The sequence below is a fragment of the Megascapheus bottae genome, chromosome 1 (genome assembly GCF_031878675.1).
Source record: "Megascapheus bottae isolate mThoBot1 chromosome 1, mThoBot2.hap1, whole genome shotgun sequence".
NCBI lineage: Eukaryota > Metazoa > Chordata > Mammalia > Rodentia > Geomyidae > Megascapheus > Megascapheus bottae.
The window spans coordinates 29,208,754-29,224,283 of NC_143509.1; the positions used below are offsets into that span (position 1 = coordinate 29,208,754).

Consider the following 15,530-nt stretch of genomic DNA (forward strand, 5'->3'; position numbering starts at 1 on the left):
AGGCCGAGGGCACATAGGTGGCCAGTGTGGTGGACACTTCTACACAAACAGGGGGGAAGAGAAGGGGCAGCAAGCTTCTACAGACTCCCCAGTGGTGTGGGGACTGCTCAACAGGCTTTCTAGTGTCCCCAAGACCATGCCAGGGGGCTGGCAGGTGGCAAGCTATATATACTGTGCTTTTGGCATTTCAGCCTTCCCACCCCACCAGACCCTGATGGCCCCAGCCCCAAGATGGGGGGAGGCTCCTGAGAGAGCCTCTTGTAGGAACAGGTGGGGGCCTTGCTGGGGGAGTGGAGGTGACACACTTCCAGTGCCCTGAGGTGGGGTTGGAATCTCCTTTATTTACAAGCGTCCAGGCACTTGCCCTGGCTTCTGAGAAGTTCTTCTGGGAAAAAAAGGGAGGGCTGAGGTCATTTCCAAGTTCATTTGTCCTGAAGCGTGGAGCCCACCTGGTCTTGGCCAGTGTAGAGAGGCCATGCTCAGGGCCCCAGGCAGATGGGGACAGCCCCTGGTGGAGAGGGCAGTGGATGGACCAGTGCCAGGCACAGGGAGGAGGTCCAGCATGGAGGCATGAGAGCGTGGGCACCTGAGACGAGGGCCTCGGCAGCCAGGACTTGAGCCCAGGTCTGGGCTCCAGGTGACAGCAGGGCAGTAAAGGCTGTGAGAACCTGCCAAAGCCATGGAGGGAAACAAGTGGATTGGAAGCTGGGTGCAGCAAATTCCCAGAGCAAAGCAGCTTTACCTGCCTCTCGGTCCCAGATGCCAGCTGGGGTTGCTTGGCGACTGGTCAGACAACAGGGATGTTGTGGCACCCAGCCAGTCCTGCAGGCCCACTGGGTCCTCTGCCGCCCACAGTGCTGTGCCCTGTGGCGAGGGCTCTGGGTAACGAGGGGGTGCCACCTGCCCTGGTCCACATCCAACGTGAGTCCATCTTGCTCTGGGGGCTGGGGTGCCAGTGCTGAGAAACTACAGCCTGTGTGGACCCCAGGCCAGGCCTCTCGACCTTATCCATGGGCACAGCAGCCCCCTGGCCCAGGAAGACGTGAGGAAGAAGAGAAGCACTACTGAGGGCTCTGGGAACACCAAGGCCTTAATGGTACTGGGGTTTGCGGTTGTCTCCAGAGGCAGAAGCTCCCGTGGAAGGAGGAGCAGAGCCCTCTGATCTCAGAATGGATGTTCCACACTTCACAACGGGTCCCAGCAGCACGGGGCTGGAGGACACAGGCCTAGAGGACCAGGGGCTTCCTGTGGCTCTGACAGCGGCTGCTCGGACTCTGAGCCAGCTTGGACCTGGTGCCCCTGTCGTTGTCGGTGGCTGGAGGATGAGGAGGGGAGGGTGTCTGGGTTGATGGTCCCTGGCTGCCCACTCCCCTGTGTGAGCGGCTGCCACGGTCTGGCTGGGGTTCACAGGGCCGTATGGCTTTGGTCAATTTCCTTGAAAGCATAGTGTAAAATATTGTAAAAGCGGCCTAGGCTGGGGGTGCAGAGCCAAGGCACAGCCTGGTCCTGGGCGGCCCGAAGATGAGGAGGACGAGGCTGTCACCACGTGGATGACCGTCGCTGGAGGGCGATGACGTCAGCGCTCTGGTGGCATCACGGCTGGAAGGCGGTGACGTCACCACTTGAGGAAGACCATGCCCGCCAGCACCGTGTAGCCCAGCACCAGGAAGAGCACCTTGAGCAGCCGGTCGCTCTTGTCCTCCAGCTCCTTGGCCAGGATCTCCAGGAAGGTGACGAAGAGGAAGGTGCCGCCCGCCAGGCCCTGCAGCAGCGCGGAGGCCACGCTGCCCGGCACGCCGCGCGCGCTCTCGATGCCCAGGCCCAGTGCGATGCCCAGGGGGATGGTGGCGCTCACGGCGGCCGCCAGCTTGGCCGCATCCCGCAGGGGCACGGCACTGCGGGCCATGCTGATGCCCAGGGCCACGGCCACCAGCGTCTCGTGGACCGCCACGCCGACGAACAGGCCCACCACGCGCTCGCCCTCCTCCTGCAGGCCCAGCGTCAGGCCCTCGAACACCGAGTGCGCCGCCAGCGCGATCACCAGGCCCAGCAGGCGCAGCGGGCCCGGCCGCGCCAGCTCCTGCAGCCGCAGGCCGCCGTGCGCGTGCGCGAGGGCATGCGTGCGCGGCTCTGCGAAGAGCGCCCGCGTGCCCGCGCCCGTGCCCGCGCCCGCGCTCTCGTACTCGGAGTCGCTGCCCGCGTCCGAGCCCGCGTTGAAGGTCTCCAGGTCGATGAAGGACGGCCGCTCCCGGCGGAAGGTCAACACCAGCTGCTCCACGAAGACCGTCAGGAAGAAGCCCAGCAGCATGAGCGTCTCGGCCAGCGGGTAGTCGGTGCTGATGTGGCCCAGGCTCAGCACCTGCCGGAGCTGCAAGGGGACAGGCCAGGGGAGCAAGGCAGAGGGGCAGGTGGGGGATAAGTGGGGAGGGGACAGCCACCAGCCAAGCCCACCGCGTGCGCCTGCACACCAGCCCAAGGCCCCAAGATGAGCGCCTGGCACGGGCCACCATGCCTGTAATCCCAGCTACTGGGAAGTGACTATCAGGAGGATCGCTGTCCGAGGCCAGTCAGAGCCAAAGGTGAGACCCCCCCCCCCATCTCGACCACTAAGTCAGGTGTGGTGGTTTGTGCCCGTGATCCCAGTTATGTTGGAGGCAGAGGAAGGAGGATGGTGGTCCCTGCCTGACCCAAGCAAAAAGGACCCTGTCTGAAAAGTAAAGCAAAAGGGTTGAAGGGGGTGTGGCTCCACGGGTAGCACTTTCTCCCTAGCAAATGCGAGGCCTTGAGTTCAATCCCTAGTACTGCCTGAAACCAAACAAAGGGTCCCACTGATAGGGTATCCATCACAAGGTCCCCATGAGGTATGCCACCTGGAGCCACAGAACATGGCATCATTCGAAAGGACACAGATACAACTGTCCCCCGAATAATTCAATGGAGTGCCCTAACGCCTAGTATGTCAAAATACAGACACAACTACAGCCAGGGCCTTTATAGAGACCCAGGATGACTGTGGGGTCACTCCAGTCCCCCAATCCAAAGGACTGGTGGCTTGAACAATGAAGGGCCTGCCATGAAGACACATGGAGGCAGTGAGGGAGGTGGCCTCCACTAGACCTGACAGCAGGCAGCGGCCACACCTGGCACCCTAGAGGCAGGAGGAATGAGAGTTCCAGGCCAGCTTGGCTACATGGAAGACCCATCCCAAAATCACAAAATAAAAACAAATACAAAGAAGGCCAGCTAGGTGTCTGTAATGCTAGCTACTCAGGAGGCTGAGATCTGAGGATCCTGGTTCAAAGCTAGCCCAAAGCTAACTAACCACCAAAAAGCTGGAAGCAGAGCTGTGGCTCAAGTGGTAGAGCACCAACCTTGAGTGAAAAAGATCAGGGACAGTGCCCAGGCCCTGAGTTCAAACCCTGGACAGCACATGCGCACACACACACACACACACACACACACACACACACACACACAGGCCAGCCCAGCCCAGGAGGTCATGTGTGGGAGGGGCTCTGCTTCCAGTGCCACCATTAGGGACATCTGGAAGTGACCATGGAGCCTGCTGGCATGTCTCCCTGACCCCAGGGTCCCAGCGCCTTTCCCACAGCAAGTTTGGAAGTCATGGGCCTCACACAGTCAGCCAGTCCTGGGCATGTGCCTGGCACTGAATGAGGCCAAGGCTGGCATTTAATTGATTGAATGTTGCAGAGAGAACCACCAGGCATGGTGAGCGCTGTAGGCACCCACTTCTCCTTGGCCTCAGTAGGACTGGGTGCATGGGGCTCCAGCCTCAGGTGGGGCCTGCAGGGGTTAGCCACCTCCTGGTGGACAGCACCTGGTCAGCGCCCCCACCACTGGCCCTGCAAGGTGGCGGCCTGGTCGCACTAGGATCTAAGGACCAAGGAGTTCTGTTCCCACACATTTTGTGAGCTGTGCCGAGGGTCTCCCAACCACACCCCAATCTGAGCCCCAGCACACAGCCCCCCAGAACTCACCATATCAGAGAGACAGATAGCACTCCCACATGCACACTTCCTGCCTCCCACTTCCCTATGGCTCATCCTGAGTGTGCACGTGCACACACAAACAGCATCTCACACGCACATACACTCGTGCTCAAACACATAGTCAATGGACATATCAGTGTCTGAGGACATGTTTTTTGTGTGTACCTTTCCTAGGACTTGAACTCATGGCCTCTGTGCTGTCCCTGAGCTCTTTTGCTCAAGGCTAGCACTCTACCACTTGAGTCACACCTCCGCTTTCAGCTTTTTTGTGGTGTCCTTATGGAGGACAGGGAGTATGGCCTAGTGGTAGAGTGCTTGCCTAGCATGCACAAAGCCCTGGGTTCAATTCCTAGGTACCATATACATAGAAAAAGTTGGAAGTGGTGCTGTGGCTCAAGTGGTAGAGCTCTAGCCTTGAGAAAGTCCAAGGACAGTGTTCAAGCTCCAAGCTCTGAGTTCAAGCCCAAGGACTGGAGGGGGAAAAAAGTCTCACGGGCTTTCCTGCTTGGGCTAGTTTTGAACTATGGTCCTCAGATCCCAGCCTCCTGAGTAGCTGGGATTATAGGCATGACCCACCAGTGCCCAGCAACGCTTTAGTTTTTATGACAACTGAGCATCCTGAACCCCGTGGGCTGCTCACATCCTCCCCAGCCCCTCACACCAGAAGCCCCCAGTCACAACAGCCACATGTCTCCCTTCATGTCTCCTGGCCCTGGTGTCCCAGACAGCAGCACAAGGCTGTGGAGAAGCTGCCACCTTTGCTGCTAGGCAGCCACTGAAGGACCCCAGGGGTCCTGCTAGGGACACTGAGGCTCACAAATGTCCTCCAAGAAAGGGAGAGCAGTTTGCCTGAGGTCATTTCCACACGGATGGTCAGTAGGGCCTTCCATGCACACAAAATCCCCCTGCCAGCAGACTCGAACCCAACACAATCCCAACCTCACACAAACCTTTTCCTCCCTGAACCGACGGAGAGAGGGGGTGGGAAGAGGGGAGGGCAGAGGTGAGGAGCCCCTACAAATCAAAGCCAGACTGTAAGACTGGGAGTCCTCACCAGGCAGAGGATACGCCCCTGGCCCCCCCCACCCCACCCCATGGAGGTCACAGTCAGGAGTCACACAGCTCGCAGGCCCCAATCAAGTGGTTTGCTTCCTTGTTGTTCATGTTGAATGGTTTTGTTTTTTGTTTTTGCAGTCCTGGGGCTTGATCTCAAGGCCTAGGCACTCTCCCAGAGCTTTTGTTCAAGGCTACCACTCTACCACATGAGCCACAGCACCACTTCTGGCTTTTTCTGTGTATGTGGTACTAAGAAATCAAACCCAAGGCTTCATGCATGCTAGGCGAGCACTCTACCAGCTACTCTCCCGACCCTTACATTCCCATATTTTTTTCTGAAGGATTCCACTTTGGCCGGTGGCTCAGTCCTCTGTTAATTATGTTAGTTACATACATCCTTTTCCTGAGTACTTTAAAGCAACTTGAATTTTAACTACATCCTGTTAATTAGGCCACATTCTTTTGCAGAGTGTGAGCTCAGCCAGTGGGAGCAGAGGGGCGGGGCCTGCAGGTTAGGGATGAGAAGAGAGCAGCTCCTGTGCCTGCTTGTCAGGTTGTTGGTGGATGAACATCCTTCTGAAGTCAACTGTGCCTTAAAGATTCAAATCAGTGTCCTCATTCCTTTTTTTTTTTTTTTTTTGCCGGTCCTGGGCTTGAGCTCAGGGCCTGAGCACTGTCCTTGGACTTTCTCAAGGCTAGAGCTCTACCACTTGAGCCTCAGCACCACTTCTGGCTTTTTTTCTGTGTACGTGGTACCAAGGAATCGAACCCAGGTCTTTGTGCATTCTAGGCAAGCACTCTACCACTAGGTCAAACTCCTGGCCCTAGTGTCCTCATTCCTATTCGACACCCCAACATCCTGAGCTATTTCTAATACTGCCTCCAGGCAATCGGAGTCCAAATGGCCTCAGGCTGTCTCCCCTACATGCAAGGCCATTCCCCCTCAACACCTAGAGGCCCTGTGGTATTCTCAGCTTGTTAATGAAGCAAACCGCTATGCCAGGGTACCCCACTGCACCAGGGGCTCCACGAGCCAGCGAGGATCTGAACCCAGCTCCCAACCGTGAGTGTTCCACAGCTGACTGGCTCCCAGGTGCGGGCCAGGAGGGGACTCCTGCCCTGAGAGCCTTGTGTAGCCACAAAGCTGAGGATGCCACAAAGCAGAGCCCAGACTCCTGACCTACAGAAACCCTGACATAATACACACCTTATGGTGCTAAGATGCCAAGTGTATTTTGTAACACAGCAGTAGCTGATAGATGCAGACATCAGAGGGTGGCTGCGTTTTACTTCTATTTTGGTAGTACCAGGGTTTGAACTCAGGGCTCCTACCTATCCACAAGGCCACAACCCCAGCTTGAATGAACCCCCACCATTTACACCACACCATCACTAGAGCCACGCCCCTACATTTCAAGCCCCCCTCTGCCTCTCAAGCCACATTCCCCGCTGCTGGATCCAAGCTGCCATCCTTTTCCATCTCAGGTTTTTTTGGTTTTGTTTTTATTTTTTGCATATAGCCTTGAGTCCTGGCCTGGGGCTGGCCTGGCCTGCAATTCCTTCTGCATATGCATATGCATAGCTCTGATGACAGGTATTTGATACCACCCCAGCTTGTTTTGTTGAGATGGGATCTCACTAACTTCTCCAGGCCAGGCTGGACCTCAGTCACTCCTATCTATCCTATCTATCCCTCCTGAGGGTCACAAACACATATTTTAAGACAGTCTAGTATCTGGAGGGGCCAATCCACAGCCTCCTTACTCAACAGGCACAGAGAGGGGCAGCAACCAACATGAGGTCACACAGTGAGGCCCTCTGTCCTTCTAACATTTTCAGAGCATGGAAGCAGGGTCAGAGACCAGAGTCCCTGGTCCCCCAAGGCGCCAAGGGCCTTACCTTTTCCCGCACGGCAGGCAGCAGAGCATTGAAGCACGTGGCCAGGAAGACACCACCGCCGAACGTGTTACAGAGGGAAAGAACCTTTTTGGAGCGCTGGGCCTTCTCGAAGTCCATTTGAATGACCTTGACAGGGACCAGGGCGCCCAGCAGCATGAAGAAAAACACACCCACCATGCAAAGGATTTTGGCTACTAATAGCTTCACCATGGCGGTGGCCTGGGATGTGCCAGTCGCTGAGATGCCGAACCATGTGTGGACAGATGCACACGCTGGTGCCAACGGAGGTGCTACTGAGTCCAGCCACACAGCCGGGAGCTCATGGTTTCATATGGCAACTGTGAATACCAGGATGACAGTGTCAGCTTTAGTCACAGTGGGAACTAGATTCTACCCCCATGCACATGCCTGTAACCCAAGCCACTCAGGAGGATCACAGTTGAAGTCAGAGTGGGCAGAAGAATCCCCGAGGTTCATCTCCAGTGAACACCAAGAAAGAAAGTGGAGGGGCTCAGAGTTTGGCCTAGTGGTACAGTCCTTGCCTAGCACGCACAAAGACCCAGGTTTGATTCCTTGGTACCACATGTAGAAACAAGCCAGAAGTGGTGCTGTGGCTCAAGTGGTAGAGCTCTACCCTTGAGAAAGCCCAGGGACAGTGCCCAGACCTTGAGTTCAAGGCTCAAGACTGGCAAAAAAAAAAAAAAAAAAGATGTGAAGTCAAGCGTGGTGGCTCACACCTGTAATCCTAGCTACTCAGGAGGCTGAGATCTGAGGATCACAGTTCAAAGCCCAGCCCAGGCACTAAAGACCATGAGACTCTTGTCTCCAATTAACCACTAGAAAATCAGAAGTGGCACCGTGGCTCCAGAACTAGGGTGGTAGCCTTGAGCTGAAGAGCTCAGGGACAGCACCCAGGCACAGAGCTCAAGCCCTATGACCAACCAAAAAAACACAAACAAACAAAACAAAAGTGGAATTATGGCTCAAATACACCAAAAACAAAAAGAAAACCATGTGTGGCCACTGGCCACAAATATCTGTTTAAACTTTTTTTTTTTCTTTTTCCGGAGGGGGTGGTTGGGGTGGGGAAGTGACCTGTTATGGGACTTGAATTCATGCCCTTGGGTTTTATTTATTTTTGTTGATTGCAGGGCTTGAACTCAGGGCCTGGGCACTGTCCCTCAGCTTCTTTCATTCAAGGCTAGAGCTCTACCACATGAGCCACAGCACCACCTCTAACTTTTTCTGTGTATGGGGTACTGAGAAATCAAACCCAGGGCTTCATGCCTGCTAAGCAAGCACTCTACCACTAGGCCACCTTCCCAGCCCACTCCTGGACATCTTTCAAAGGGTCAGTAGCTATGTAAGCCTGGTGGCACGGAACAGGACCTCTCCCCTCCACTGATGCAAATGGTTTCTCATGTCCCTGAAAGAGAATCTCAGCCCTTTGCTTTTTTTTTGGGGGGGGGGGTCGATCCTGGGGCTTAAACTCTGGGCCTGGGCACTGTCCCTGAGATCTTCAGCTCAAGGCTACTGCCCTACCCCTTGAGCCACAGTACCACTTCTCCCTTTACTTTTCTTTTGCACCTTGATCATCAGATCTCAGCTTTCTGAGTAGCTAGGATTACAAGCGTGAGCCACTAGAGTCCAGCAGAGAATCCTAACTCTTCATTGCAAGGCTCAAGCCTGGCATAGCTGACTTCTGCCTCACCCTCGCCTACATTCACTTTCTTTTTTTACTTTTTCCTTTTTGTCAATCATGGGGCTTAAGCTCTGGGTCTGGGTGCCATCCCTGAGCTCTTCAGATCAACACTAGCACTGTACCACTTGAGCCACAGCACCACTTCCCATTTTCTGGTGGTTTGCTGGAGATAACAGTCATAAGGATTTTCATACTTGGGCTGGCTTTGAACTGTGATCCTCAGATCTCAGCCTCCTGAAATAGCTAGGATTACAGGCATGAGCCATGAGAGCCCAGCCTACACTCACTTCCTTTTTCTTTTCTCTTTTTTGGTCAGTCATGGGACCTGAACTCTCGGCCTGGGCCCTGTCCCTGAGCTATTCAGCTCAAGGCTACTGCCCTAGTCCTGAAGCCACAGTGCCACTTCCAGCTTTCTGGTGGTTAATTGGAGATAAGAGTCTCATGGTCTTTAGTGCCTGGGCTGGCTTTGAACCTTGATCCTCAGATCTCAGCCTCCTGAAGTAGCTAAGATTACAAGTGTGAGCCACCATGCCCGGCTTACACTCACTTTCTTATACCACAAAAATGCCAAGCCTGTCCCTCCGCCAGGCCCTTGGCAAGGGTTGTTTTGTCGGCACCACTCTTCTCCTCTGACTTCCCAGGGATGTGTCCTTCACCTTTACTTCACTGCCCTCAGTTCCTTCCCGGGCCACCTGTGAACCTCTATGCCTGACTCAATGGCCCCAAATGGAAACATTACCCTGGATCCCAAACCATCACTGCCAATAGCAAGAATCTAAGCTCGTTCTTTATCTTTGGTTCCCTACCAACCAAGCCCTTCCCGTTCCCCGGGGCCCCCTCCTCGCTTCAATTCGGACCTCCTGGATGGGGGGCGGGGGGCTCTCCCAACCCCTTTCCTAGCAGTAGTTTCTTGTGTTTTGTGTACGGGGTAGAGAACATAGGGGGATTTAATGATTGAAAGTCGTTTGTGGTCGTCCTTCCCTCCAAGCTATGGAGTGAGAATCATCGAGGCACACAGTAGGAGCCCCATAAATACCAACTGGGTGCATGGGTGCCCCGGGCCATACAATGGTATTGAGAGGGGCTCGGGCGCCCTCCCCCTGGGAGCTGGGGGACTGGGCGGCAGGGGGGCGGGCTCCTTCCTTCCTTCATCCTTCACTCATTCTCCACTTACTGAGCGCATTCTGGGAACCCCACGCTGCCGGACGCTGGAGCCCGGCCTCACCGGCAAGCGGAGTCCGCCAGGACCTCCCCCCTCCCGGCTACGCCCCGCCGCCCGCCCTCATCCCCAACCGCACACGAACCTGAGCCAGGTCCCCGGCCCCCAGCTGCTGCCGCCCGCCGCCAACCGCCCGCGCGGTGCCAACCCTGCCGCCGCCGCCGCCGCCGCCGCCGCGGACCGGGCGAGACCCCGGCTCTGCGCGCCGCTGCCTACGCCCCGCCCACCGTCACGCCCATTGGCTGCCCCGAACGCCGCTGGCCGACAACCAAGTCTCATTGGCTATGCTGGCTGTCACTCATCCTGCGACCCAACCTCTCCACCGTCAGGAGAAAGTAGTTTCCTCCCTCGGAGCGGTGGGCTCACTCACCAAGTATCTCCGGCGGGAAACGAGGACGTTCGAGCAATGGTTCCGGAAGTGTTTGGCTTCTTGAGCTGTCCAGGGGCGTCTGGTGCTGAATCCCGGCGGATCGGAGGGTTGGCGGGAGGGAATGGATTTCCTTACACACAGAAAACCTGCACTTCGTGCACACCTGTAATCCCAGCTACTCAGGAGGCTGAGGTTTGAGGATCGAGGTTTGAGGCCAGCTCGGGCAGGAAACTCTGTGAGACTTTTATTTTCATCAAGCAACGGAGAGCTGGAAGTGGAGTTGTGCGTGCCCGAGGCTTGAGGACAGCACCCAGGTCACACCGGAAATAAGGGACCGATCATCCAACCTGACAGTAACTAAAAGCCGGGGGGAGATCTCGGATTAAATCCTGGCTGAAAGGACCGGGAGTTTGGCCTAGTGGTTAAAGTGCTTGCCTAGCATGCATGAAGACCCGGGTTCGATTCCCCGGTACCACATACATAGAAAAAAACCGGAAGTGGTGCTGAGGCTCAAGTGGTAGAGCTCTAGCCTTGAGAAAGTCCAAGGACAGTGCTGAGGCCCTGAGCTCAAGCCCAGGACTGGCAAAAAAAAAAAAAAAAAAGAAAAAAAAATCCTGGCTGAAAGTATGTCTTACAACACATGCTTAGATGAGGTAACAAGATCTAAATATGGAGCAAACATTTAACGAGAGTATGTATCTGTATTTAATATTATCTGTTTTTCCAGATTTACTAACTGCCATGAGTTTTTGTAATAGAATGCCCTTGATATTAGGAGATGCACAACCCAGGATACCTGGAACATTTTCATTGCACGTGGAATATAATACAGGGGTTCACACACACACAAACGCTCACATACAGACACACACATTGAGAAAGTCAGACAAATGTTAATTGGTGGAAGTGTAAGCGAATTTATTGGGCTATTCTCTTGGGTTTTCAAAATTTTTGGCACGTTTGTAAAATACTGTTTTTTCAAAGTTTAAAATATATGTTTAATTTTAAATAATCTTTTTTTTGCCATTCCTATGGCTTGAACTCAGGGCCTAAGCACTGTTCTTGAGCTTTCTCAAGGCTAGCACTCTACCACTTGAGCCACAGCACCACTTCCATCTTTTCTATATATGTGGAACTGAGGGATGGAACCCAGGTCTTTGTGCATGCTATGCACTCTACCACTAGGCCAAACTCATGGCCCCCACTCCCATCTTTTTTTTGAGTAGTTTATTAGAGACAAGAGTCTCACAGACTTTTCTTCCTGAGCTCGTTTTGAACCACATACCTCAGATCTCAGTCTCCTGAGTAGCTAGGATTACAGGTGTGAGCCACCTGGAAGAAAGCTCATGGATGCAGGGCATGTGTGTGTTTAGCAGGCTGGTTGGGGTCCTAGTTCTGTGAAAATCTATTTGTTCGCTTATAACTCCCACACTTCTCTGTATGTCAACACCTTGGTGGGAAGGAATCTAAGACAATGGGGGCGGGGCAGAAGGGGAAGAGGAAAGACTTGGGGAGAGGGAGAGGAAGAACTTTTAGTGTTCATGATCTGAATAGAACTTGGGGTATGTCTCTGGTGGAGCTTCACCCTGGAAATTCACCACCCCCACCATCACCAATGGAGTCTCCTTGAACTTTGTCATCCATTGTGTAGCTCAGAAGTCCCTGTGCTGTGTACATCCTGGTGTACTCCCTCACTGGAGCCCAGGCAGCCCAAAGGACCCTGGCTAGACTGGCATTTTCTCCTAATTCTCGAAAGAAAGGCTGCTCTACCTGCACCAAGCCAGGTTCCAACTAGGTTGGGTTCAGCGTGAGACCAGGCTCAGCCATCCAGGGCTGTAGACATGACCGAGGCAGCGCGCGCCCCCTGCTGGCCACACGCACAATCACCCACCCCTCCTCCGGAAGACAAGCTTATCAAATCCTGAAATGATGATAAATTTTGCAAGCTGAGGGGTCTAATGGGTAAGCCCACTTGATGTTGGGATTTCAACTGCTTTTATCCCCCAGTGCTAAGGCTTGAACTCAGGGCCTGAGTGCTGTCCCTTAGCTTTTTTTTTTTGGTGGGGGGAATCAAGGCTGGTACTCTTAGCATTTGAGCCACAACTCCATTTCTGGCTCCCCCTCCACCCTCTGCCGTGGTTAATTGGAGATAGAGTCTTTAGGACTTTTCTGCCCTGACTTTGAACCTTCATCCTCCGGAATAGCTAGGATTATAGGTGTGAGCCATTAGCAACCAGGCATCAGCTGATGTTTTGGGATGAAATATGCAGAACCATTCTAGGGCCTCATGGAAAAATTCCTTTCGCTGGTGGCAAAGTATTTCAGGACATACTGCATGTTACATTTATCCAGGGCATTCTGTTAACAGACAGAATTGTGGGGCAGGGTCTCTGCCCCTTTCTGGGCTTGCCCCCATACTAGGCCAGAAGTTCCCAGGCTGTGACAGCCACATATTCCAGATGTAACACAGCATCTGCTGGAATTTGCATCATCATCAGCCATTTTGCTCCAAGGTCATGGAAAGGCCACAGGTGACCTCAGACCCCAATCTGGGGCTTGTCATGACATACACAAAGCACAGGTTTAATTGGGAAGGGAGTCTCTGCATTGGTAACTGAATATTCAGACATAACCCATTCCCAATGTGTGGACTTATGTAGTAATGGTCTGGCTTGTCACGGGCAGATCATGTGAATGCAGCTTGGATGCTGAAATGGAGACAGTGTCTCCTCCAGCCCCATTCTCCCTGCTAGTGTCCCTTGGGTGCTGAGGATGGTTCTGGGGTGAATGAGGAAGAGCGAGTGGGTCACCTCTGGGAGGGGGACACCAAGATGTGAAATGGACAGAGGACACCAGGAAGCCAGCCCCTGAGGCCCACAGGCTGCTAGTGAGTAATGGAAGCGTGGCTGGGGATCTTGTGTGCCCATTCCAGGCAGTTTTCCATGCAGATGGGTAGAAGCCAAGATATACCAGGCAGATGGGACCTTAAGGTCTGGTGGTGTGCACTCCTGCCAGGTCCCAGGGGACAACCATTTGGTGGGCTGGTGACACAGGTGGCATGGCAGATTTTTGCACTGTGGGTGCTCACCAAAAGAGCCTGCTGCCCAGAGTGGATGTCCCTTGCTCTATCCACCCATGCCAGGGGAACCAAGTCCTGACAACCACCACCCAGACATGGCTAGGGCGCCACCCTGGGGATGACTCAGGTGACACATCCTAGGCCAGGGGGCTCTGGATGCTAAGGGTCTTTGCATGCATGGTCATCTGGCTTGCTGGGATCTTAGGACACTGCCCACACTGAAAGCCACAAGCTGAGAAGGGTCCTCTGGCTTGTTTACCCTGTGGGCAGTGTCCTGTGGGCAAGTGGGAATGGAATAAGTACTCTACCTAGCTTCTATCTTTTTTGTTGGTTGTGGGGCTTGAACTCTGGGTCTGGGTGCTGTCTCTGTTAGCTCTTCCGCTCAAGGCTGGCACTCTACCACTTTGAGTCTCAGCACTACTTCCCACTTTCTAGTGGTTCACTGAAGAATCTCGTGGGCTTGCTTGCCCAGGCTGGCTTTGAACCTCAATCCTCAGATCTCAGCCTCCTGAGTAGCTAGTATTGCAGGTGTGTACCACCAGCTTGGCAAGGACTCTTAGTGCCAGGACTAGGGCTTGAACTCAGGACCTCAAACTCAAGGCTGGTGTTCTACCACTTGAGTCACAGCTCCACTTCTAGGGGGTTTTGGCCAGTCCTGGGACTTGAACTCTGGGCCTGAGAACTGTTCCTAAGCTCCTTGTGCTCAAGGTAGGTGCTTTCCCACCTGATCAAGTATCACTTTTTCTGATTCTTTGGAAGTAAGAGTCTTACACTTTCCTGCCAAGGCTGGCTTCGAAACCAAAACCCTCAGATCTCAGCCTCCCGAGTAGCTAGGATCACAGGTTTGAGTCACTGGCACCCAGACTCATTTTTTTTTTTTTGTTTTATTTTGCCAGTCCTGGGCTTGAGCTCAGGGCCTGAGCACTGACTGTCCTTGGACTTTCTCAAACCTAGAGCTCTACCACTTGAGTCTCAGTCCCATTTCTGGCTTTTTTCTATGTATGTGGTACGGAGGAATCGAACCTGGGTCTTCATGCATGCTAGGCAAGCACTCTACCACTAGGCCAAACTCCTGGCCCCAGACTCAATTTTGCTGCAAATAAAGCAAGGCCTCTCCCTCTCAGCACTGTGGGAGGTCCTGGGTCCTGGGGTATCTGAGTAGCAGCCCTGACCTCCTGCACCCCATGCCAGGAGCTCACTAGTGACTCTTCCTGTCACTGGTGGGAGCTGACGGCAGGTAATACTGCACCCCAAATCCCATCGCCACACCTGGGCTGTGTGGACATGACCAGGGACATATCCAACCACTGCTCTGCAGTCAGGTGGCCTCAGGCTGGTTGATTGGCACCTTGGATTCTGTCATGCAAAGCAGGTGCAGCCAGCAGTACCCCTCATGCCTCCAGGGACAGGAACCAAGTCTGTGTAAAGCCTGTGTTCTGCGCATGATCCCTGAGCCCTGTGCGCCGCTCTTGTCCGTGGAGAGAGGATGGGGGCCTCACTATAGACAGGCTCACCCCTGGATAAGGTGGGACATGACAGAATCCCGGGGGGGGGAGGAAGGGGAGGGCAAGTGACACTTAAAGATCAACGCAAGAGTAACAGAGGTCATGATGTCGCTTTATTCCCACACTGATCACCTCAGCATGGAGCGTGTGGCCCACATCCCACACTAAAGGGCTTGGTGGCGGCTGTGGCCCCTTCCTACTGGCTACTTACACACATACACACACATACATACATACACACACACACAGTTCTGCCTCTACCTTGCACATGGCTGCACACTGCCTTGTCACCGCGAACTGCCACAAGACCGCAGGGACATCATGGTGGCTACGTTTCCCGGACAGGCCTTTCCTCCCTGGACACAGCTCTGTTGGCCTTTTTGGGACTGAGGGGTGGTGCCGGGGACTCCCCATCCTCAAGTAGGAGGGGAGAGCCCTCGCTGGACGCCTGAGGGATGAGGGCTGTGGGAGAGGCCACAGGCCAGGATACGCTGTTCTCCCTCCTGCCTGGGGACCGATCCCGTGGGGCTGTGGCTGTGAGGACTGGACCAGAGGTGGGATAGTGGCGGCATCTCTGTCCGTGTACATGCTCAGCAGAAAGGAGCGGTGGAAGCTGTCCTGTGTCCACGAGGCTCCATGTGCAGAAGCCACGCCTGCTGAGCGAGCACGTGTAGTCCAGGGACGGGCTGG

At 54.5% G+C, this 15,530-nt stretch overlaps 1 protein-coding gene across 1 annotated transcript; it reads right to left on the reverse strand.

The window, feature by feature from the left end:
* Positions 1-601: 601 nt before the first annotated feature.
* Slc39a3 (solute carrier family 39 member 3) lies at positions 602-10,053 on the reverse strand. The gene is made up of 3 exons (XM_090341116.1): positions 9,972-10,053; positions 6,966-7,303; positions 602-2,368 (listed from the first exon to the last, which is right to left on the reverse strand). Exons 2-3 carry the CDS (start codon positions 7,173-7,175, stop codon positions 1,616-1,618), a joined length of 963 nt encoding a protein of 320 aa, XP_090197242.1. The 5' UTR covers positions 7,176-7,303; positions 9,972-10,053; the 3' UTR covers positions 602-1,615.
* Positions 10,054-15,530: the final 5,477 nt, after the last annotated feature.

Coding starts and splice junctions, on each gene's coding strand:
- Slc39a3 (XM_090341116.1), bottom strand. CDS start 7,175: ATGGTGAAGCTATTAGTAGCCAAAATCCTTTGCATGGTGGGTGTGTTT. Junction 2,369..6,965: donor TGCCTGCCGTGCGGGAAAAG/GTAAGGCCCTTG, acceptor GTCCCCTTGCAG/CTCCGGCAGGTGCTGAGCCT.